The 24,416-nt window shown below is 32.5% G+C and overlaps 2 protein-coding genes across 2 annotated transcripts in view; one reads left to right on the top strand and one right to left on the bottom strand.

The window, feature by feature from the left end:
• Positions 1-3,416: 3,416 nt before the first annotated feature.
• Positions 3,417-20,326, bottom strand: LOC127702687 (uncharacterized). The gene is made up of 4 exons (XM_052206988.1): positions 19,957-20,326; positions 13,466-13,660; positions 11,750-11,884; positions 3,417-8,861 (listed from the first exon to the last, which is right to left on the bottom strand). The coding sequence occupies exons 1-4, from the start codon at positions 20,185-20,187 to the stop codon at positions 8,733-8,735; spliced, it is 690 nt and encodes a 229-aa protein (XP_052062948.1). The 5' UTR covers positions 20,188-20,326; the 3' UTR covers positions 3,417-8,732.
• Positions 20,327-20,529: 203 nt separating this feature from the next.
• LOC127702674 (protein VAC14 homolog) overlaps positions 20,530-24,416 on the top strand; it is a 46,073-nt gene continuing 42,186 nt past the window's right edge. The window contains exon 1 of the mRNA XM_052206974.1: positions 20,530-20,711. Coding sequence (XP_052062934.1) covers positions 20,611-20,711 — 101 coding nt within the window. The 5' untranslated portion in view covers positions 20,530-20,610. The remainder of the gene's footprint in view (positions 20,712-24,416) is intronic.

Genomic DNA, 24,416 nt, shown 5'->3' with positions numbered 1-24,416 from the left:
TTGACCATTCTTTTTTATGAAACAAAGAAGGACCAACTCTTTCAATTTGTCTTTTAGTCAGGAATTGGGAATACTTGTGTAAATTGTAGAAAAGTCAAATGTTTTAATACTATTGTAAGATGAAAGAGTCTTAGATTGTATGTACTCCAATAGACCTATGGAATTTTTTAGTATCGACATCTGATTCACACGGCCCCTAGAATAGGTAGTTCACAATAACTTTGAAGCCCGACTTTGATTGCTCATAGAATTGATGTTACTAATTTAGAAAGAGGTTTCGTAGAGCACTTTGAAGACCCAGCAATATAACGTTGCTTGTAAGGACACTTATGTAGTTAAGGTATCCAATACAGTGAAGGAATATCCACTTTGGTTGAAATTCGAAAGGAACATAGAACAGACCTATGATTATCCAGGATTTCCTCCTTGGTAAGTGTCATGGAGTATATGTTGAGTTTCAAAGTGAATTGTCAATACCTAATTCATTTATCAGGCAGTTTATGTAATGATATTTACACACAAGCATGAATACTTGTCATGGAGGTAGGACATGTGTTTTGCAACATTTGGGTCTTTAAAGGTTGGTGTAGCATGGGTTTTCATAGACCCATTCAGTTTTTTTTAATTATGATTTGTATCAACGACCTCACAGCCTTAATCCATTTTGAAAGAGTATCTGCGTCTTCTTTCTTGCGTTTAACCCATTGCCATAACCCTTAAGCAATTTCCTGTGTGCATCGGTCACAACTTGTAAAAAATTCTCTTACCTGTAATTAACCTTGCACTTAATCTGTAACTTCTTATGATATGAGTACTTATCATTTGATTCAGCCATTATAAAACTAGATGCTCTGAAGAGTCTGTGTTGCTCACCAGGTCTACAGGCATCTTCAACAATACTCTCCTAAAATGTGGACGAAGTTTTTATCCATCTATTACAGTTGTTATGATATTAGGCAAAAACGCATAGAATTGGTAAAGATCGTCATTAAAGGGTAATAACGCCAATACGGAGATGTACGATGACGATTACGGCCATATTAAATTATTTGTAGATCTTGTCTTGCTATTTTCGGGGTCCCTCTATTATAAAACCAGGTTCAACCCACCATTTTTTTCTTAAAATGTCCTGTACCTAGTCAGGAATATGGCAGTTGTTATCACATAGTCCGTTTCTATGTATGTTGGCTTTTGTTTTTGTAGCAGTTCAGTGTTTCTGTTGTTCCGTTTTGTTTCCTCTTATAGTTGATGTGTTTTTGATTTGTGACCCGAATTTGTTTCAGTTAGATCGATTTATGACTATTGAACAGCGGTATACTACTATTGCCTTTATTTATACTTTTCAAGATAAGTAAAAACACCAAAAATGGATAAAAATCGTCACTGAAGGACAATAACTCCAAAAAGGAATCGTCTGACAATTTTGGGCACTACAATATATTTTCCGATCTTGTCTTGCTGAACATTTTTGCTATATAAAGTTTTTCTTTATCTACTCAAGTTTTCAAGATAAAAGGCAAACATGAAAAAAATGGTAAAAATTCGTCATTTAAGGGCCATACCTCCCGGAAGAAGACTTCTGAGAGTTTGATTTTAATAAAAAAAAAATGGTAGATCTCAACATTCTGAATATTTTTGCCCAGTCAGATTTTCTGTAGTAACAGCAGTTTTCTAGATAATAGACAAAACTTGTATTTTACCACTATGTTCTGTATAGCCATGTAGGCCATGTTGTTTGCCAAGCAGGGTCAGCAGATACAATTTTTAAACTAAATACCTTAATGATGATGGTGGCCAAATTTGTTTAAATTCGCCCAATAGTTTCAGAGCAGAAGATTTCTCTAAAAGAAAACGGACGACGATGATGGGCCTGTGAGCTAAAAAAGAAGGTTGAAATTTTAATTGTGAGGAACTGATGGACTAACACATGATGTATGGAATGCAAACCTACAAGAATGGACTTATTTAAGTGATCTTTCCAATCAAAAAACATATGCATGTGATCTCGTTCTACTTTACCCGAAGGGCCACGTGAGCTTCTCTCATCACTTGGCGTCCGTCGTCCGTCGTCGTCATCGACTTAACTTTTTACATTTTGAACTTCTTCTAGAGAACCACTGAATGCAATGAAACCAAGCATGGCATGAATGTTCCTTATAAAGTGCTGACCAAGTGTTGTTACTTTGTAGCCAATCAATCATCCAAGATGGCTGCCAGCGGGAAACTTAGTTTTACAAAGGACCCTATGTGAAATACATAAAAAAGTTTTCTTTTGAAGAACTAGTGAATGGAATGAAACCAAACATGGTATGAATGTTTCTTTTGAGGTGCTGACCAAGTGTTGTTACTTTGTAGCTGATTTGTCATCCAAGATGACTGCCAGCAGGGGGAGTAAGTTTAACATAAGACCCTATGGGAAATACATACAAATCTTTACTTCTAGGGAACCACTGAAAAGAATGAAACCAAACATGGCTTGAATGTTCCTAATGAAGTGCTGACCAAGTTTTATTGCTTTGTAGCCGAACCATCATCCAAGATGGCCGCCAGCAGGAGGTTTAGTTTAACATAAAACCCTATTGGAAATACATACAAATGCTTCTTCTAGAGAGCACTGAATGGAATGAAACCAAATATGGTATATAAATGTTCCTTATGAGGTGCTGATGAAGACCTTAATACATGTATCTTTATAGATTGAGATATACTGTAAACTGCAAAAATATCAAGAAAAGAAGATCTACACATAAGTCAACATGAGCAAAATTGTCAATTGACATCTTGTTGGAGTTATTGTCCTTATAAAGTAATTTTCTACAATTTCAGTGAATTTATTGGTTATTTCTGTAAACTTTACAAAAGGCTTCTGCTTTTGATTAAATTACGGGGCCAATATTAAACCAAATTTGGCCTCAATCATTATTAGGGCAGCTGTTATGATTTTAATCTATTTTTACATGATTTCCAAAACAAAAGTAGAATCAGGTGAGCAACACAGGCTCTTGAGAGCCTCTAGGGTATCTGTTATGATTTTAATCTATTTTTACATGATTTCCAAAACCAAAGTAGAATCAGGTGAGCGACACAGGCTCTTGGGTATCTGTTATGATTTTAATCTATTTTTACATGATTTCCAAAACCAAAGTAAAATCAGGTGAGAGACACAGGCTCTTAAGAGCCTCTAGTTATTAGTGTCATTTGGTTGCTGTCTCATTGACATTTACCCAAAATCTGTTTTTATTCAAACTTGTTCCTAGTTGGTCAAGGGATTAAAAAAAAAAGTATAAGGAGTTAATGAAAAAGTATGTCAAATGATGCCATTAGCTCACTCTGGACTTTTGGATCGATCAGAGGAGATGACTTCTAATGAAGACAACATATAAATTCTGTGCATTTCACTTCGTGAGATAAGAAAATATCTGAACACATTTTAATAAGAATATTTTCTGTCAACAAATATGCTTATAAATTAAATATATAACTTATTTTCAAAGAAATTATTCCAGAGATATAAATATGTTATCATAATGCCTATAAAATATTAATCCACTAAGATTCTATCTATGAATCTTGCATTTGTGTAAAAAGAATCATGATTGGGGGGCAGGGGGGATCCAGAAGAACTGTAGATACATTTTGTCAAATTGTGTCTACAATACTATGAATGTAATTGTTCATTTTTACCTGATTAGGTATTTGCACAAATTTAGGCTTCAGATATTTTTGAACCCTTTAAAAAAAGTTCAACCAGGCTTCATCATACAAGGCAGCATGTCCGTCTGGAGAGTATCAGTAATTCACCTTTAAATCATACTGTCAAGAAACCTAGAACAAATATGTAATTGATATGAAAAAGCATAGAATGGGCTCTTTAGAATATCATCCAAACAGTTAACGCAGGACTTCCTCTATCCGGATGGTCTAGGAGACATCTGCTATTATTCTGTGCAGAATATCTTCTAAAAACATGCTAAATTTGCCTTTTATGTTGTTTGAAGGTTATCGACTCAATCTTAATCAAGACTTTTACCTCCTGACAAAGAAAAACATACATAAAAATAAACACAACCTGAAAATTTAAAACGTAAATAAACAAGAGGCTCTCAAGAGCCTGAATCGCTCACCTTTAATTTTTTGCTTAAATCTTTCATCAATGATTATTTTTGCTTTTCAAAATAAAGTAATGAGTGGCTTAAAAATGCCATTTAAATGTTCTTTGTATCTGTCATATTTTCTTCAAAAGCAAAAAAATGCATTTTATCCCTATGTTCCATTTTAGCCATAGTGGCTATGTTTCTTGACATACAAGGAAATTAAATACAAAATTTATACTAGATACCCTGAAACTCAGTCAGCCCAAGTATGGCTGAAATTGATTCAGCAGTTTCATAGGAGAAGATTTTTTAAAGTAAGCAAACTAGATGAGCAAATTGTGAAAATTGTCTTTAAAGGGCAATAACTCCTTAAGGGGTCAATTGACAATTTTGGTCATATAAAAACTTATTTGTAGATCTTACTTTGCTGAACATTTTTATTGTTTACAGTTTATCTTTATCTATAATAATTTTCAAGATAATAACTGAAAACTGCAAAATTTCCTTAAAATCATCAATTCAGGTGCAATAACCTAAAAATTAGATACCCGATTTGGCTGATAATTTCAGGGCAGGTAGACTTTGACTTAATGAATACTATGACTTCTTGTCTGATTTGCCCTAAATGCTTTAGTTTTTGAGATATAAGTCAAAAACTGCATTTTACCCTATGTTCTATTTTTAGCCATGGTAGCCATATTTTTTGAGGAAACAGAAAATAAAACACAAACTTAATTCTAGATAACCTAACAATCATTCAGCTTAAGTTTGGTTTAATTTGGTTCAGTAGTTTCAGAGGAGAAGATTTCTTAAAGTTAGAAAACATGATAAACAAACTGTGTAAAATTGTATTCAAAGGTCAATAACTCCTTAAGGGGTCAATTGACAATTTTGGTCATATAAAAACTTATTTGTAGATCTTACTTTGCTGAACATTTTTGCTGTTTACAGTTTATCTTTATCTATAATAATATTCAAGATAATAACCAAAAACTGCAAAATTTCCTTAAAATTACCAATTTAGTGGCAGCAACCCAACAATGGGTTGTTAGATTCATCTAAAAATTTCAGGGCTGATAAAACTTGACCTAATGATCATTTAGACCCCCGTGTCAGATTTGTTCTAAATGCTTTAGTTTTTGAGATATAAGCCAAAAACTGCATTTTACCCCTATGTTCTATTTTTAGCCATGGCGGCCATGATTTTTGATGAAACAGAAATAAAACACAAACTTTATTCTAGATACCCTAAGGATCATTCAGCTTAAGTTTGGTTGGAATAGGTTCAGTAATTTCAGAGGAGAAGATCTTTGAAATAGTTTACACCGGACGGACGACGACAGATGCAAAGTGATGGCAAAAGCTCAAATTTCCTTTTAGGAAAGGTGAGCTAAAAAAGTAGTTGTATAAAAATAAAACATTTGAAAGACATGTGATTTGGATACATTGATATCATCATAAAAAATAAACAGGGAGATATCGTTAACATAATACATTAATTACTCTTAGGTTCAGAATGGAAAAACACAAACAAAATAATGTTGTTTGATGTCAAAATAAAAACTATTTGTATGGCACTAGAAAATGGTAATAGACTGCCTCTTTTTATGCCATTTTCAATCACAGAAAAATAATATAAACATCCACTAATTACAGCTTTATATAAGAACATATATTGTATATTACTGCACAACACAATTTAATCATAAGGTAGTTTACATCGATATATGAATACATACTGTACAAATTAAGTTACTGTGGTATATTCATTTCATGTTTTCTCCAATTTACTAGCCTTTTAAAAGGTGTATGTTGATCAGACACAATGAAAAAACATAAACACTATTCATTACTTATACATTGGTGCACTTACAAAATTTATTATAGTTGAAATAGCAGGAAGGGAAAGCAGGAGATCTTTGGACTTGCATGGTACTTGATGTCTCCAATATGACAATTTTGACAGAAAATAGGAGTTTATAATTTACATATTTGTAACGCTAGATCAGAAAATTATTTTTTTCAACCTATTCACTAGGGATACTTCCAGGAAAATCCAAGATTTTAAATAAACATTTTCTATTCTTCATAACTGACATATGAATGATTAATTGGTACTTTTATCAAATTCAGGTATAGGACAATATCTAAACTATTATAGGCTTTTGATTCCTAATACAGCCTAGAAGATATGCTAAAACTCCCAACTGGGGTTACAGAAAATGGTGTCAAATTCTATGGATTCACTAACTTTAACCTGAGACCCATGAATATTGTATCAGTCCCAGCTTTAAACCAAGTTATGTGTAAATTAACTTTGTTGAACTTTGGATTTTTCTCAGCTCTCTTTTTTAATTGTTATATAATTTGTATTTTGTTATTCTCGTACATTGAAAATTCATGAATATAAGATTTTGTTTCACTGAACTGGAAAGTTTTTATATGATTATTGTTATTCATTAAATCAGTTTTTGTTGTTCAAAATTTTTCATGAGAAAAATTTGTATTAGAAAAAATGAGTTACTTCCCCTTTTATTTGATGGACAGTAATTCTGCTGGGCACTTTTATCCAATTGGTTTGCTTGGTTCTTAACATTATTTATTTTGTACAATTTACATCGAATAACATATTAACACAAACAGTTAAAATGCCTCAGAAATCTTTAAAAATAATTTTATCAAGAAAATGAATTGTAAATACTTTTAATGAGATTTCTGGAGACATTTATGAAATGAAATTCAAACCATGATACAGGTGATTGACAACATATTTGTTAAATTTGGAAGTTTCTTGATTAATGTCCCTTATAAGGAGAAGGGAAATAAAAAAATGAGATAATATATAACAAAATTATGGGAGCAATGTAGATATTTTCACAACAACTAAAACTAATGGACGTTTGAATAAGTTGTTTTGGAATGAGAAATTAAAGTACTGCTCAATCTGTAAATTTTTAGTCCATAGATCATGTTTTAAATCAACAACTTACAGAATGTTGATGATTACTAAAGGAAATAGAAATTAATTAATGTAAATTATTTACAATTCATTTTGATTAAAAAAAATATGAAATTCCATGGCTTAACTAAATATTTGATAGAATTTAGATGAAACTTTATGTATCACATTTGATGTAAAATTGTTAAAAATTGCACAAATTAGGTTAAAATGGGCTTTATCATATTTTAATATTTTCTGTGACTGACAGACACATTTAATTATACAACTATGAAAAAATAACATTTTCAGTATAAATGTAACTGTACGTATTTTCCTTTTAATAAGAATAATATTGATTAAATCGTAACAGTGATACTAAAACTGATGTACCAAATTGTAAACCTTGTTATAATGAGTTCATTCTTGTACCATACAATTGAACATGTCCATAACATTATACCACTAAAATATTTGCCTTCAAAGGAGTAGTGGCAATAATGCCCTTATTTGGTCCAAATTGAGTTCAAATTGAAAAGTTACCATAAACATTCTTAAATTTGTTCTGACTACACTTAGGTTCAAGGTGTTCAGAAAATTTAAAAAAAAATCACATTTAAGGAGTTACCATGGCAACAAACAATGACAAAATTTGTGTTTTTGTAAAACTTGATTTCCCTTGTTTTACATCAACTTTTAAGTATACATAATAAATAGATTGGAAAAATATGTGCGTACACAAGAAGCAACTTTATATTTGGCAAGAATATGGCAATAGTTACTATAAAGCTTCTCTAAAATTATTCTGTTGTTTCTTGCACGATGTTGCCAAAAAGGAAATAACGATGAAAAACTGCAAAACTGCAAAACTGCAGTTTTCTTTGTTTTCATGAAAATGGTACATATTATGGCGTAATCATGACATCATAACATCAAAAATCTTATGTTATGCATTTACTATTTCTTTATTTTGTGCATTTGCAAACATTATGTGCAAATTTGGAATAGTTCTCCAACAATTTATTTTCTTGGGCAAAAACTGGGCCTTAATGTCCCACTCCTTTCATGCAAAAGTTTAATTTCATAAACTCACTTCAATTTATTTATGTAAATTTATAGACTGTTATTTGACAAAAAAAAAATGAACCTTAAAAATTCAGATTAAAAAAAATTGAACAACGATTCCATATCTAACCAAGTTCCAATTAAACAAAAATGTGGTCTGTACTTCTCATTATATAATTTATATAAACATAATAAAAAAAAAAACTATGGTAGATCTTTTATCATTACCTGAAAGTGCTAATAAATACTTTTGTGAAAATATATATATAATTATGGATTATTAAATACATATCTGTTTTAAAACATGTCATGCTAACTGTTAACACATAAACCACTAACTTTTTGCTTTGATTTTTTATACAAATTTATGACAATTTAAGGATTTTAGCACCAATATAAGGAAAAATAAAAGATGTCTCAAAACTAGATGCCTAAAGAGCCTGTATCTCTCATCTGAATCTATGGACACAGTTGCCAGCTTGGCCAAATAAGATAATGAATTAATAGACAGAAATTCATCCATATATATATATATATATATATATAAAGGTATCCTGAAGTTTACCTGTCCCTGCAGTATTCTAACCAAGTAATCTAATTAACTTAACATTATCTATACAATTATGCAGAATTCTTCATATTTCTAAATCTTGATCTTCTTCCAGTAATCTTCGCCTTTTAAATAGTTTATGTTGAATATTCCACCGTCTGTAGCCTACCATTGCTGTCAGGCCATATAAAAACATACAGATGTAACCAAGCACCTGTCAAAATAATAGTCATTATTAAATAACTGCAGTAGATCCAAGAACTTATCAATAAATTAATTGATTGATTGTTGTTAGTTTAACATCCCATGGCATATATTTCATGCATATTAATGAAGAGAACAAAGTTAACAATGCATCCAATAGGTAGGTTTTGCGGAGTAGGTCGATCCTGATGAAGGGCAGGATTTTGGATTGCAACTGGAAAAAGAGGACAGATAGATAAGATAGGGAGTTATTTAGGATGTGCCTGATTTATGATAAAAGATGCTGTAATGGCTTTAAAATACATATGGTATATGTCTTGAAATGTTGCATGTAAACACTATACAAGCTGCTGAATGGCTGAAGTGGGAATGTACCATCTCTATTACTTACAACACACTATACAAGCTGCTGAGTGGCTGTAGTGGGAATATACCATCTCTCATACTTACAAAACACTATACAAGCTGCTGAATGGCTGCAATGGGAATATACCGTCTCTCATACTTACAACACACTATACAAGCTGCTGAATGGCTGTAGTGGGAATGTGTCCTCTCTCATACTTACAAAACACTATACAAGCTACTGAATGGCTGTAGTGGGAATGTAACGTCTCTCATACTTACAACACACTATACAAGCTACTGAATGGCTGTAGTGGGAATGTGTCCTCTCTCATACTTACAAAACACTATACAAGCTGCTGAATGGCTGTAGTGGGAATGTATCGTCTCTCATACTTACAAAACACTATACAAGCTGCTGAATGGCTGTAGTGGGAATGTAACGTCTCTCATACTTATAACACACTTTACAAGCTGCTGAATGGCTGTAGTGGGAATGTGTCCTCTCTCATACTTACAACACACTATACAAGCTGCTGAATGGCTGTAGTGGGAATGTAACGTCTCTCATACTTACAAAACACTATACAAGCTGCTGAATGGCTGTAGTGGGAATGTGTCCTCTCTCATACTTACAACACACTTTACAAGCTGCTGAATGGCTGTAGTGGGAATGTGTCCTCTCTCATACTTACAAAACACTATACAAGCTGCTGAATGGCTGTAGTGGGAATGTAACATCTCTCATACTTACAACATACTTTACAAGCTGCTGAATGGCTGTAGTGGGAATGTAACGTCTCTCATACTTACAACACACTATACAAGCTGCTGAATGGCTGTAGTGGGAATGTAACGTCTCTCATACTTACAACACACTATACAAGCTGCTGAATGGCTGTAGTGGGAATGTAACGTCTCTCATACTTACAAAACACTATACAAGCTACTGAATGGCTGTAGTGGGAATGTGTCCTCTCTCATACTTACAACACACTATACAAGCTGCTGAATGGCTGAAGTGGGAATGTTACGTCTCTCATACTTACAACACACTATACAAGCTACTGAATGGCTGTAGTGGGAATGTAACGTCTCTCATACTTACAAAACACTATACAAGCTGCTGAATGGCTGTAGTGGGAATGTGTCCTCTCTCATACTTACAACACACTTTACAAGCTGCTGAGCGCCTGTAGTGGGAATGTGTCCTCTCTCATACTTACAAAACACTATACAAGCTGCTGAATGGCTGTGGTGGGAATGTAACATCTCTCATACTTACAACATACTTTACAAGCTGCTGAATGGCTGTAGTGGGAATGTAACGTCTCTCATACTTACAACACACTATACAAGCTGCTGAATGGCTGTAGTGGGAATGTAACGTCTCTCATACTTACAAAACACTATACAAGCTACTGAATGGCTGTAGTGGGAATGTGTCCTCTCTCATACTTACAACACACTATACAAGCTGCTGAATGGCTGTAGTGGGAATGTAACGTCTCTCATACTTACAAAACACTATACAAGCTGCTGAATGGCTGTAGTGGGAATGTAACGTCTCTAATACTTACAACACACTATACAAGCTACTTAATGGCTGTAGTTGGAATGTGTCCTCTCTCATACTTACAAAACACTATACAAGCTGCTGAATGGCTGTAGTGGGAATGTATCGTCTCTCATACTTACAAAACACTATACAAGCTGCTGAATGGCTGTAGTGGGAATGTAACGTCTCTCATACTTACAACACACTTTACAAGCTGCTGAATGGCTGTAGTGGGAATGTGTCCTCTCTCATACTTACAAAACACTATACAAGCTGCTGAATGGCTGTAGTGGGAATGTGTCCTCTCTCATACTTACAAAACACTATACAAGTTGTAGAATGGCTGTAGTGGGAAGTATCGTCTCTCATACATTTCTGTACTTACAACACAGAATACAAATTGTTTATCAGAGAGGTAATTACTGGTTTGGTTTTTAACTATTACACTAACGTTGAATGGTTGGTTTGAGAATGTGAATTATCGTATACATACAACACAGAATACAAAAAGTTGAATGGTTGGTTTGAGAAGTTCCTTGCATAACAATATGGCAGACATAATTATTCGAAAGGTGGATAACTGTATCTAAATAAAAGAGTAAAAAGTTCCAAAGGATTAGTTTCTTTAATAATTGAAATTTGAAAAGTAAATACATTATTTGTAAAACTTAAATTTAAAAAAAAAACCGAATAATACTTTTTATACTTTTATTAAGATAGAGTTATCCACCTTTAGAATATTTTACATCTGCCATATTGTTATCTACACAAAACTTGCATGCAAAGCACACATGAAGTGAAATTGTACTTTTATTGAGTAAAAACGACTTGTAGCTTATAATTATATACTTTAATATCTATTAAAGCAGTATACCACCATATAAGATAAAGTTTTTGTGTAACGTTTATTGGTTCTCTGGTCAATATTCAGTTCTTGGGTGTTCTTTGGAAATCGTGGTACCGTGGTTTGAGAATGTGAATTATAGTATACGTACAACACAGAATATAAGCTGCTGAATCATAGTTCTGGGGATGTCACTCCTCATCTTCTCATAGAAATCAAAAGCATTGGCCACTAATGATGTTCCAACTAAATATAGGAAAGAAAATAAGGAATACACCACTGTATCCTGAAATGAAATAATCAGTGCTTTAAGATGTGTCTCCTAATTGATATAATCTGATGCTTTATGATGTGTCTCCTAAGTAAAACAATCTGATGCTTTATGATGTGTCTCTTAAAAATAAAATAATCTGATGCTTTATGATGTGTCTCCTAAATAAAATAATCTGATGCTTTATGATGTGTCTCCTAAGTAAAACAATCTGATGCTTTATGATGTGTCTCTTAAAAATAAAATAATCTGATGCCTTATAATGTGTCTCTTAAATAAAATAATGTGATGCTTTATGATGTGAGGCTTGCCGAGCGTTTTGAATATTAAAATTTAACTGCCGAGAGTGGAGAAATATTGTATTGCACGAGTTTTGGTGGTGGAATATGTTTCTCTAATGATTTTTAGACGATATGCAAACTTAAAGAAAATTTGACGTCATAATTGAATTTTGACCAATGAAGAACCGAGGTTTAAACGACCACACATTGATTAAATAAAATATAATCAACAGGTCAGGAAAAGTATAAATTCACTAAGAATTAGAGAAATATATATATATGACTGAAAAATCAACATACAAGTATATACTAGTTAAGGGGCAGAGCCAGAATCATACAAACCATTATCTTACCTCCTATACATTTCTAGGAATATCATTGGTTAAAAGCTACCACGTGGAGACCGTGTATATTTCATATGGGGTTAGTAGGCTGGGCTTATTCTAATACACGGTTAGTAGTGGTGTTACGTCCCCTTATAAAAACAACATGGCGTTGAGGAAAACGAAATTGATGATGAATGATTGAAATAAATGTAGAAAACACATTAAAAGCTAACAAGTGTTTAGTGTTGGCATTTGTTTTTGTATAGACAAATGGAAGTAGGTTCTTTTTTATTGAAGACTTGATCACTTTGATAGGCCACTAGTCTAAATGCCACATATTAAGATAGTCAGTAAGATAAATTCGTTACACAGTGTGCTAGTGACCTAATATGATATATATATGGGGTCAATAAATATCGTATTAGGTCACTACTACGCTATGTAACTAATAGTATACCAGTTAAGCGGCAGAGCCAGAATCATACATACCAATAAATACCAGTTAAGCGGCAGAGCCAGAATCATACATACCATTAAATACCAGTTAAGCGGCAGAGCCAGAATCATACATACCATTAAATACCATACATACCATTAAATACCAGTTAAGCGGCAGAGCCAGAATCATACATACCATTAAATACCAGTTAAGTGGCAGAGCCAGAATCATACATACCAATAAATACCAGTTAAGCGGCAGAGCCAGAATCATACATACCAATAAATACCAGTTAAGCGGCAGAGCCAGAATCATACATACCATTAAATACCAGTTAAGCGGCAGAGCCAGAATCATACATACCATTAAATACCATACATACCATTAAATACCAGTTAAGCGGCAGAGCCAGAATCATACATACCATTAAATACCAGTTAAGTGGCAGAGCCAGAATCATACATACCATTAAATACCAGTTAAGTGTCAGAGCCAGAATCATACATACCAATAAATACCAGTTAAGTGGCAGAGCCAGAATCATACATACCAATAAATACCAGTTAAGTGGCAGAGCCAGAATCAATCCTGTTGCATTGATTATCCACAATGTCAGACTTGTCATCGATGTCAGCAGTAGAACAAATACCATTACACGAAAATGCCACCCAAGAGGCAATTGCAAAAAGTCACCATCTTTCTTCCCTACTGTGGTCAAACTTATTATTGCAATCAATGAGAAAATCTGAAAAAGAAATAGATAAGAATGATGGTTTTATGACAATGTTGAATTAACTCTATTTATATTTTACTTTCTATAACATCTGGCTTGAACAAACCTTAAAGTTTATCAAATGATGCCCAAACAATTCAAATCTTACAGTTGTGGACAAGGACCAATTTCTGGAGTCAAATAAATACTGTATATAAGGGTCTATAAAAGAAGACATATAAAGGTCATTGATATAGGGTGCAAATTCATTGTAATGTGTGCAATTATGGTTGTAAAAAATTTTGTTAATTGTTTTACTGTCTTGAAAAGGATCCCATTTTGTTTATATTTGAAAAATATCAACTATCAATTTACAAATAAACCAATATATCTCTGATATATCCTGAAATCAGTGGTTTAATGAAGTCATATTTGAACAACTATAATAGACTAAAAGTTTCTGGACCATACAAATAACTGTCTGCCTCCAATTCACAGAGATTTAATTCTACTAGGAAGAAATACAAACTTGATCTTTCTCTTTCCATTATACGCTAAAGAACCAGGAACCAAAAATTCCCTCAATATCTACATAAGTCTATCCTACCTGAAGTTAAAAGGTAAATATTTGATTTTAGAAAATTAAGGACAGAATTTGTGATCTATATAAGAATGCAAAACAATATTAGAATCAGTTTCAATTGGAATGTCCTTGTCTTTGAAAACGTCACAGTAGTAAAAGGCATGACTACTTTTAAAATTTGTCAGTATATTTTTGAAAAAAAACTTAAATTATTTATTATGATAACTATTTTGTCTGCAGTTTTTTTTACCAAAAGATCTTTTAAAAAAATAAAAATGTACAAATGTCCATGCAGGTCATGAATATATTTTGTGGAGTTAAGGTAAAGGTACATTATAAATATGTATCTAAGTATATGTACATGTATAGTTGTATACATATGTGTAACAGCAAATTTTAAATAATATCTCTTTTTTATAGTAATATGTTTGTTTTTTCTGTTTGTATGATTGTATTGTTTTTACATAGTGATCTGTAATTAGATACATAAAATGACTATCCATTAAATTATAAAGAGCCTTTTGTGGCTAGACAGATGTTTTGACACAAATTAAAGTTGCTGTAAAATCCTTGTGTCTTTTATTTCTTGGGGAGATCAATAAATCAATTTATTCAATTAGTTCATTTATTTACTGATTGAAACACAACAACATTGAATCATTATTTTCCTTTTCTGTATTAGAACTTGAATACAATATTATAAAAAAATTGTTTTCAATCACTAGAATCAGAAATTTATATATACATTTTTTTTTTTAATTTAGCCAGGGTATGCATATATGTGTTTAAAAATGTGCTTGTAAACAGGATTAAAAATTGCCATTCATATCGATGGAAATGTCATTAACTCACAAGATAATCCATCAATCCCATAAGTGTAGTAAAATTACTAATCCTTGAGAAGCATTTTATCAGTTGTTTTGTTACAAGTCAATTTTTAGGAAAAGAATAATAGCTTTATACTGAAACTCGTGATTTACATGTAGATTTAAGTGGTTTTAGATACTTGCATGTCGCTATCAATAATACATCTCTACTTAAACTTTGACATTCTATTGGTATTATAATAACATGTCATCAAAGGCTCATGTTAATATCAAACCAGACACAAATAGCTTATTTCTACATAGTAAATGACATTTCCTCCTTCCACAAAATTCATGCTGTAAACTAAGAAATGATTGTAATTTATTGTAATGCTATAATTGTGATAATAATCATCCTAATTACTGAAACTTTAATTGTAGATTTTGCTTAAATGTAATATCATTCCATTCTGCACTGTTTTTGGATCAATTGGGAAAGTTGAAAAAACACTACTAATGAAGAACACAAGCATGATTAATTTAGGAAAAATGTGTTTTCTTCCATTTGAAAATCATCCACTCAATAATTACATGTACATGAATTAGAAATGGCTTTGATAGTTCTTAAAGAAAACAATTACGCTGGGCATCACTTCTTATTTAAAAATGATTGCCGAGCATCCCTTATCATTTAAAAAGTTTTGATCATGCACAGAAAAATGTGAATTCATTGAAAACAAATTGATACCATCACTAGGACCATCACTGTCCTCGGATGGAATTCATTTGAGCAATTCAGGAAAGAAAAGCTTTGTGGATATTATCAAGGCCCATCTTAATCCCCCGTATTGGTATGAAACAATATCAGGATTACTTCCGGCCATACAGAAACAAAACTTTTCAACTGTCAAAATCATATTAGAAGAATTAGGCATATTTAATCAGGACAAAAAGGACAAGGAAATTAAAATCAACACGTTAGTCCGTCAACTGGTACAGACAACTAGTTAGTTAAAATGTTATAATATTATTACTAGTCTAATATTATCTTTATAAAAGCATGTTATGTAGAACAACTGGACTTTTTTTTCTTAATTGATCACTGTTTTGTTATTGACCCTAATGGTCCATTGCTAGAAAATATCTAGTCCTTTCAACTTGTGATGTATGCAATAAACATTGTTAAACGAGAATTTGAACTTTCAAATATTAAATCATTAGTTTTTTTTCAACTTTTTTTTTTTTAATTCATAAGTTACAGTAACCACAAAACTAAAGTTTAAATTTAAAGTTCTAAAATTGGTATTTCAGACTTCACAAAGACACAAATATATATATTAGAAGTGAAGAACTTAATTAAAAACAACAATTTAATTGTAATCCAAGCTTATAAATATAATGTTACCCCTTTATTCTCACATATATCTTTATATGTATGAATAAGTTAAATATAGGCTTTTGGAATACTCATGGCTTAAATAGTCATGGCTTAATGGCCTTTCCTGGATCTTGATATCTATATCTTTAACGGGAAGCTTAATACCAAAATTTATGATAAAAGAGATGATTTTTCAATTCCTATTGTTAATTATCCATTTTAAGATGGTGACGTTCCTTTGTCACCATCTTATGGTTTTATATATCTCAACTTGTTCGATTCGCTCGTGTATGTAACAACGTATTTGATTTCAACGAAAAGAAATCTCTGTATTACTGAAAAATTATTAAACCAGGGTTTTCGATATTACAAACTAGTCAAAACATTTACTAAATTTTATCATCGGTACAAGGACATCATTCGTAAATATAAATCAACATGCAGACATCTTATACGTTCGGGTATTTCACATCCAATATTTTATTGTAATATTCTTTACAAAGCACAAAAATGTCGGCATTCACCTCAAACATGTCAAAAGCTATCCAAACCTTTAAACAGACTTATTCGGAAAGGATATAGTTACGATACTGTTGTCAAGTCATTAAGGATTGCATATTTTGGTATAAATATTGATTCACTCATAGGGTCTTTGCATCTGAAATAAACACATTTATTCTAAAACCAGTTATTTGCATGATACAGTTATGTTCTTCTCATATATTTTATGATGGTATGATACTAAACCCCTTACGGGATGGATTGTACTTGATTTTCATATGATGAGACATAATCTTTCAATCAGTTTAATTGAGGTCTGGAGCTGGCATGTCAGTAACTGCTAGTAGTCCTTTGTTCATTTATGAATCATTGTCATTTTGCATAATTTCTTTTGTTACCTATTCTGACATCGGACTCAGACTTCTTTTGAACTGAGTTTTACTGTTCGTATTGCTATGTGTTTCTTTATTCTACATTAGCTAGAGGTATAGGGGGAGGGTTGAGATCTCACAAAAACATGTTTAACCCCGCCGCATTTTTGCACCTGTCCCAAGTCAGGAGTCTCTGGCCTTTGTAAGTCTTGTATGTTTTTTTAATTTTAGTTCATTTATATGTTTTGGAGTTTAGTGTGACGTCCATTTTCACTGAACTAGTACACAATTTTATTTAGGGGCCAGCTGAGGACCACCTCCGGGTGCAGGATTTTCTCGCTGCGCTGAAGACCCATTGGTGGCCTTCGGCTGTTGTCTGCTCTTTGGTCGGGTTGTTGTCTCTTTGACATATTCCCCATTTCCATTCTCAATTTTATACTTAAATTTTAAAAGAATAATGTAAATAGTTTTTTATATAGTTGGTTTTGTAGAAACTTTAGTATCTTTAGAATTAGATTCGACAGGAAATATCCTAGATTTTCATCCCGTTTCACTGTAAAGCCTATTAACATAGAAGAGGGAGACCATCAGGAGATATAGCAGTATACTGCAAACCACATATATTAGAAAGGGGAGTAAAATAGATTAAATGGTCAAAATTTTCACAAAGTTAGATAAACAAATTGTTTGACTCTCTTACAAAGTTTATTTGTGTTTTTATAAATTGGTGATGAATTACTATCATTGCAATTAAAAGGTAATCCAGATATAAGGGGGATTACTGTCAATGATAATGAATCACTTTTCAGCCAGTATGTAGATGACACATTCCTTATGCTAGAGGGAAATATTGTTGAGGGAAACACTTTCATGTTTTGAATCTTTTTATAAAATTTCAGGTTTGAAAATGAATGCTTCAAAGACAAAAGCACTATGGTTCCAAGTAAAAAGTATTCAGATCTTATTCTATGTCCTGACTTAAAACTTCATTGGTCACATTCAAATTTTAAACTTTTGGGGATTGATTTGAACTGTATCACAGAAATTAATTTTGCCAAGAAGATTAGAGAGGTCTCTGAAATTCTGAAGAGCTGGCAACATCGTAAACTCATGTTATTCCATTCGCAATTTTATTGGAGAAAATTACAGTAATGAAATCACTTGCTCTTTCAAAATTGTTACACTTAATGACTGCATTGCCAAACTATCACACTCCAGGTTAACAGAGCTCACTTCATTATTTTATGATTTCATATGGAATGGAAAACCAGACAGAATTAACAATGATTAAGCATAACACACTTATTGGTGATATTTCACAAGGTGGACTTAATATGGTACATCTTTATTCCTGTAATATCTATTTGAAAATCAGTTGGATAAAAAGACTGCTGTCAAACCCTGATGGTGGCTGGCAGCAGTTGTTACTGGCAGACCTTATACAGTATGGGGGTGAAAGGGTTTTACATCTTCAGAATGAAAAGCTGAATGAGATTTCTAATAGATGTAAAAATTCTTTCTGGAAGGATGTTTTCACTATGCTTTTCTGTTGCAAAACCTAATACTGGTATTTCTGTCAGTGGCTTTTTATCCTTAGATATTTTGAACTTCTCTTCTTTGGATGATTTCCCCTGCCACATTCAAAGGAAAAAGGGAGGTGTGCAGTCATTAAGTGGCCTTATTAATCACTCCTTCATGTATAAAGAGTGACAGTCTACTAACTTTATCTGCAAAATATATATAACGGTTTTTCAAAATAATAGACAAAACTTGTATTTTACCCATATGTTCTATTTTTAGCCATGTCGGCCATCTTGGTAATCAGGCGTGGTCATCAGACACATTTTTAAAACTAAATACCCCAATGATGATTTTGGCCAAGTTTAGTTAAATTTGGCAAGGTAGTTTCAGAGGAGAAGATTTTTGTAAAAGTTAACAGACGACAACAGACGATGATGACGGACGACAGACTCCAAGTGATGAGACAAGCTCACTTGGCCCTTTGGCCCAGGTGAGCTAATAAAAGAAAGAGAGCTCAAGCTACAAAAGCATGTCTAATGATTATCTTTTACAGAGGAAAGAAGTAAGGTCTCTTGGTGAAATTATTGCAAAAAGGCAACAAAAATGTAAACCTTTGTCAAATTGTGTTGATTCCTGCACATGTCTTAACCCAGTATTGTATCCAAAGAATGCAGCTTGAGTGGTGACAAATGCTACTCATTCATCAAAATAAAGTAAGGCCACTCAGCAGAATTACAAAATATATATTGTTTTTGTAATTTGTCCTATAAAAGTTATTTACAATCTAAATAGTGGTCTTAATTTATTACTACTCTGCGGCATCCAATGTATTTTTGAACATTAAATTGTCAACCTTGGGCAATAAGAAATTATGACCAGGATCGACATACCAAAATGTGTGTAAAAACATGCTATGACTTAAAACACAGAGGTTCTGGCTTAAGTCCTGGAGGATCAAGACAATATGATTTTCTAGTGATAATCATGCTCTCAGGTTTCATCACAATCACTTCTATAAGGACTGTGATTTCACAAAGATGTCAAAGTACATGTAAGTGCCAAATGAAGAAAAACTGTTGTCGTTAATATTTCAACTAAATTAATCCATTATCCCATAATTTCCCACCCTCAAGCTAGATAAGGATTTCTGATAAATGTAAAATACTCACCACTTGAATCAGTCTCAGCAACCCAATGCAGGATTTTATGTATGCTTTATCAACAAACAGAACAATCTTTTCTTCTACATTATAGTTTAGTGTGTTAACTTTCACATTTGCATCTAATGGTACTTTAGGGCCATTATAATTCATATTCTGAATGGTAGAAGATTCTGATTCTGCATGCCGGCACTGTTCATCATCTGTTGGTTGTGCTAACACATTTTCTTCTTGATCCATTATTTTTCTAGCACATGTTAAGAACAAAGCTTGGCAATGTTTAGGAACTCATAAAACAACTGATTATATCATGACATTGTTTCAATCTGGTAATTTGGACATTTTTATTTCAGCTTTGCTTTGCAGCATCCAAGCAGACGGTTTAGGACCGCTTACATCAAAGTATACAAAAACTTTGTTTACTTTACATTTAGCCCTCCCAAAAAAACTTGTAATGTGAATTATAGTAAAAAATTCTTATTTTTTAACAAAAGAATTTCTGGAACCGATATGATAAATTATGATAAATATTCTTTTTGATGTAAGGAAATAATATTGTCACGTGATTAACAAAATGGCGACGCCCATGAAACCCAGCGAAAAAGAAACCGTCGAAGATAAACCTTACTTATAGATAATTTAAGATGATTTTTAATTATAAAAATGAATGAAAAGGATTTTGCACCTCTTACACCAATATGTGTAAAAAATCTTAGTGATAGATTATATGAAAAACGGAAAACTGGTGCTATTGAAGTTGAAAGGTATTTCCCTGTTGGAAGGGACTTTCCAAAATCTCTCAATTTTGTGGTCTAATGTAAATTGATTATTCAAAATTAAGCAATTAATGATATAGAAGAATTTCATGAATGGGCACTTCAACCCCCGATCTGAGTGTCTCACTATATCTAGCTGTCAATATATCTTCAGACAAAGAATTTTAAGCTGAATGCTTTCCCTTGTATTGTGAGTGGTGAAGGTGCATTAATTTATTGATGGTTTACGAGGGCAGTTTTTAAGCTCTCTTCACTTGTTGAGAATGAGTTGGTATGTTGTGGTGTTCTATTGTGGAAATGTCAAAACACCTAGTACTGTTTCTCACTTGTTTTTCTACAATGTTTGTTGGTTGAAAGTTATAAAACTCAAAGGCTGTGATGGTTCTTCATGGCCTATGTTGTAGTTCTTGGAGTTTTAGTTTGATAAGCATGTTTGTTATGAATCCATCTTCCCTTGTTTTGTAGTATCCTGTTATGAATTAACCTTACTGCTTGCCATTGTATTCTTTCTAACTTGTTAGTATCTGCTACATGGTCCCATACTGTTGCTGCATATTCCATCGTTGAACATACTAGTGAAATGTACACAGTTATCTTACATTCTTGTGGACAGTAAGCATTCTAATATTTGCACTCCTAGGTATGGGTTGTTCTTGACTTGTTGGAGTATTGACCATTGAGTGTATAGAATCTCTGGCTTTTGTTTTGAATGATATTCAATTGCATTAAATTCCATTCTCGAGCTGTTGGCTATGTGAAAGAAGATTAATTAGTATTTTCTACAGGAATTTTAGGCAGGGTAGGGTGCCTTATCCCATTTTCATGATGCCCTGCATTATTTGTAGAAATTTTGCCACACTGTCCCTTTCATAGTACATGTATTTATATTGTATATAAAAATAAGTTTGAACTTCTTTTAAGAGAGGGGGCCTTGGTGGCCCAGTTGTCTAAATAGTCCAACTACTATATCACTAGCCTGTCAACACTGAGGTTTTGAGTTCAAATCCTGCACGTGGCAGGTGGGCTTTTCTTAATTGTCTAGGATTTTGCAGAAGGTCAATAGTTCTCTGTCCAGGGAAATCTGGCTTCCTCCACTATTGAATGCCACAATATAGCCAATAGTGCTGAAAGTGGTGTCATACACCAGTCAATCAATCAAACTTTTAAGAGACTGAGTACAAATGTCAAATTCTTATCAGTCAACTGATTTATTTGCTGTTTATTATAAAGTTGAATTTAATATTTGAAACACTTCATCAAATTCATTTATTATGACTGGTTTTTGCTTTTTGAACGATGGAAGAATGTTGTTTGGTGAGGATTTACGACAGCTTTCTCTCTGTTCTTTTATTTCAATTATGCACTTTGTGAACTTTTGAAACAAACTTTAATTTAAATCTCTTAAATCAAAATGACTATACCCAGTGACTGACATTAAATTTTATACCAACATGTCCCATCGGACAAGAGACTATGAATTTTAATTGTCCGAATGGAAATATCACTTGTCCCTACTTCTTTTCAGTTCATATTTCTTCTTATTTTCATTGTCGTTGGCCTTTAGTTTTTCCCGAACCCCACTAAAAAAATTTCCCAACGTTAGTTGGGACATCGTCAGCGTCTGTACTCATAGTACTAAAACTCAAAAATGATGAGGCGATCAATAAAAATCATATACTGACATGCACTAATATTGGTTCATTGGTACTAGTAAAATCCTCTTTCAAATCAATCTTTTAACATATTTTTATCTTAAATTTTATAGTTTTTATACGCCCATTTACGGGACGTATTATGGTATACTGTTGTCGGATTTCCGTCTGTCTGTCCGTCCGTCCGTCTGTCTGTCCGTCGTCAACATGTCGGACATTAACTCAAAAACGCTTTAACCAATTTGCTGAAAACTTTGGTGAATTGTTTACATCTATTGACGTGAGCATTTTCGTTTTTTATAAATTTTAGATTTTACGTTTTGCGAGTTGTGGGGTTTTATTCATTAAAAAAAGGGTGATTTTCCAGTTTCAGACAATAACTCAAGAATGCTTTCACCAACTTGCAAGAAATTGTGGTGAATTGTTTATATCTATTGACATGAGCTCCCTTTCGATTTTTATATATTTTAGATTTTACGTTCCCGAGTTACAGGGTTTTATTCATAAAAAAGGGGGATTTTCCAGTTTTTAGACAAAAAATGAAAAATGCTTTCAGCAGTTCGTATGAAACTTTGGTAAATTGTTTATATCTATTGATGTAAGCTCCGTTTAGAATTTTATAAATTTTACATTTTACATTTCTTAGTTATGGGGTTTTATTCAGTTAAAAAGGGGGGATTTTCCAGTTTTTGGACAATAACTCAAAAATGCTGTCAGCAATTCTCATGAAACTTTGGTGAATTGTTTATAGCTATTGATGTAAGCTCCCTTTACATATATATATATATATCTCTATGACATTGAAAATTAATTGAACTTTATTTGTTTATAGTCTGACAACAGATTTACTAAGTATTGCCCAACAGCACAGTGTATTGCACAACAGCAAGAAATCTTTAATTAAATATAAATTCAATTCATATGACCAATTTCAAGTTCTTTGACTACATTTATTCAGAAACCTATAATATGTCAAATGTTTAATACAATCCAAATTCAGACCTGTATCAAGCTGGAATATTGTGTCCATTTTTGCCCCAACTGTTCAGGGTTGGACCTCTGCGAGCATATCCAGCTGCGCTCAGCGAAGCAGTTTATTAATTTTGGACAACTTTTTCATTCAATAAAATCAAATTTGTATATTTGCACCTTTAATTTCTATTAAGAACCACTTCCAAGAAACAGCGAGAATAGAGACTTCTGAATGGTCCGATAAACGTACTGCACTCTTTGATTGCATTTTGGTCGATATTTAAAAACTCTTAATTTAAACTAGGGAAAATATGCAAAATGCTGAATGTGCACCAGATGTGTAAAAGTTGAATAAATGACATCAACAATTGTTAAATTGATGATTTACGATTTTTGGAAATAAACTTCCAATCTAGAAATACTATAACTGGAGCAATTTAGTTTGAATTTAAAGGATATCTTTATTTTTGTTACTTGTCACCTCGGACAAGTGCACTACGAAAAATCAGTAGTCCGAACATCGTTTTTAGTTGTCCCGGGCAATCGGACAGCCGTTAATGTCAGTCCCTGCTATACCTTGTAAATATGACTGAATGAAAAACAACTAGATTCTCAATAGTAATTTATTTAGGTTTAGATTTCTATTTGTTTGATTCTGATTTACGATTGGTTGCTGGATTCTAAAAATAGGTGTAAATTATCTAATAAAAGCAAGAATAAGCCAAAAGCACAGTAACACTCTATATCGTATTAAAATATTGTTGGTACACATTTGTAAAATTTCACCATTGCATACATTATAAAACCATTTCTATGTCTGATGATTTATATCCTTGTTTTTAAGATGACTCTAGACAGATGAGTCTCAAGTGCCATCAAGATACCAAGTGGCAATTTTATTACTGAAAATGCATTGCTATCAGGATTTAGCAACTGTTAACCCCCAAAATACAATTTCTGACAAAAAGGCATTAGTAATTTCTGATTTCAGGAAGGTTTGTCTTTCAGACTAAAAAAAAAATTCCTAAATTGACTGAAATTAGGAATTGAATTTCAGTCATTTGTATTT

This window comes from Mytilus californianus, unplaced genomic scaffold (assembly GCF_021869535.1).
Source record: "Mytilus californianus isolate M0D057914Y unplaced genomic scaffold, xbMytCali1.0.p SCAF_5, whole genome shotgun sequence".
NCBI classification, from domain to species: Eukaryota; Metazoa; Mollusca; class Bivalvia; order Mytilida; family Mytilidae; genus Mytilus; species Mytilus californianus.
This window is presented reverse-complemented; position numbering and strand designations above follow the sequence as displayed.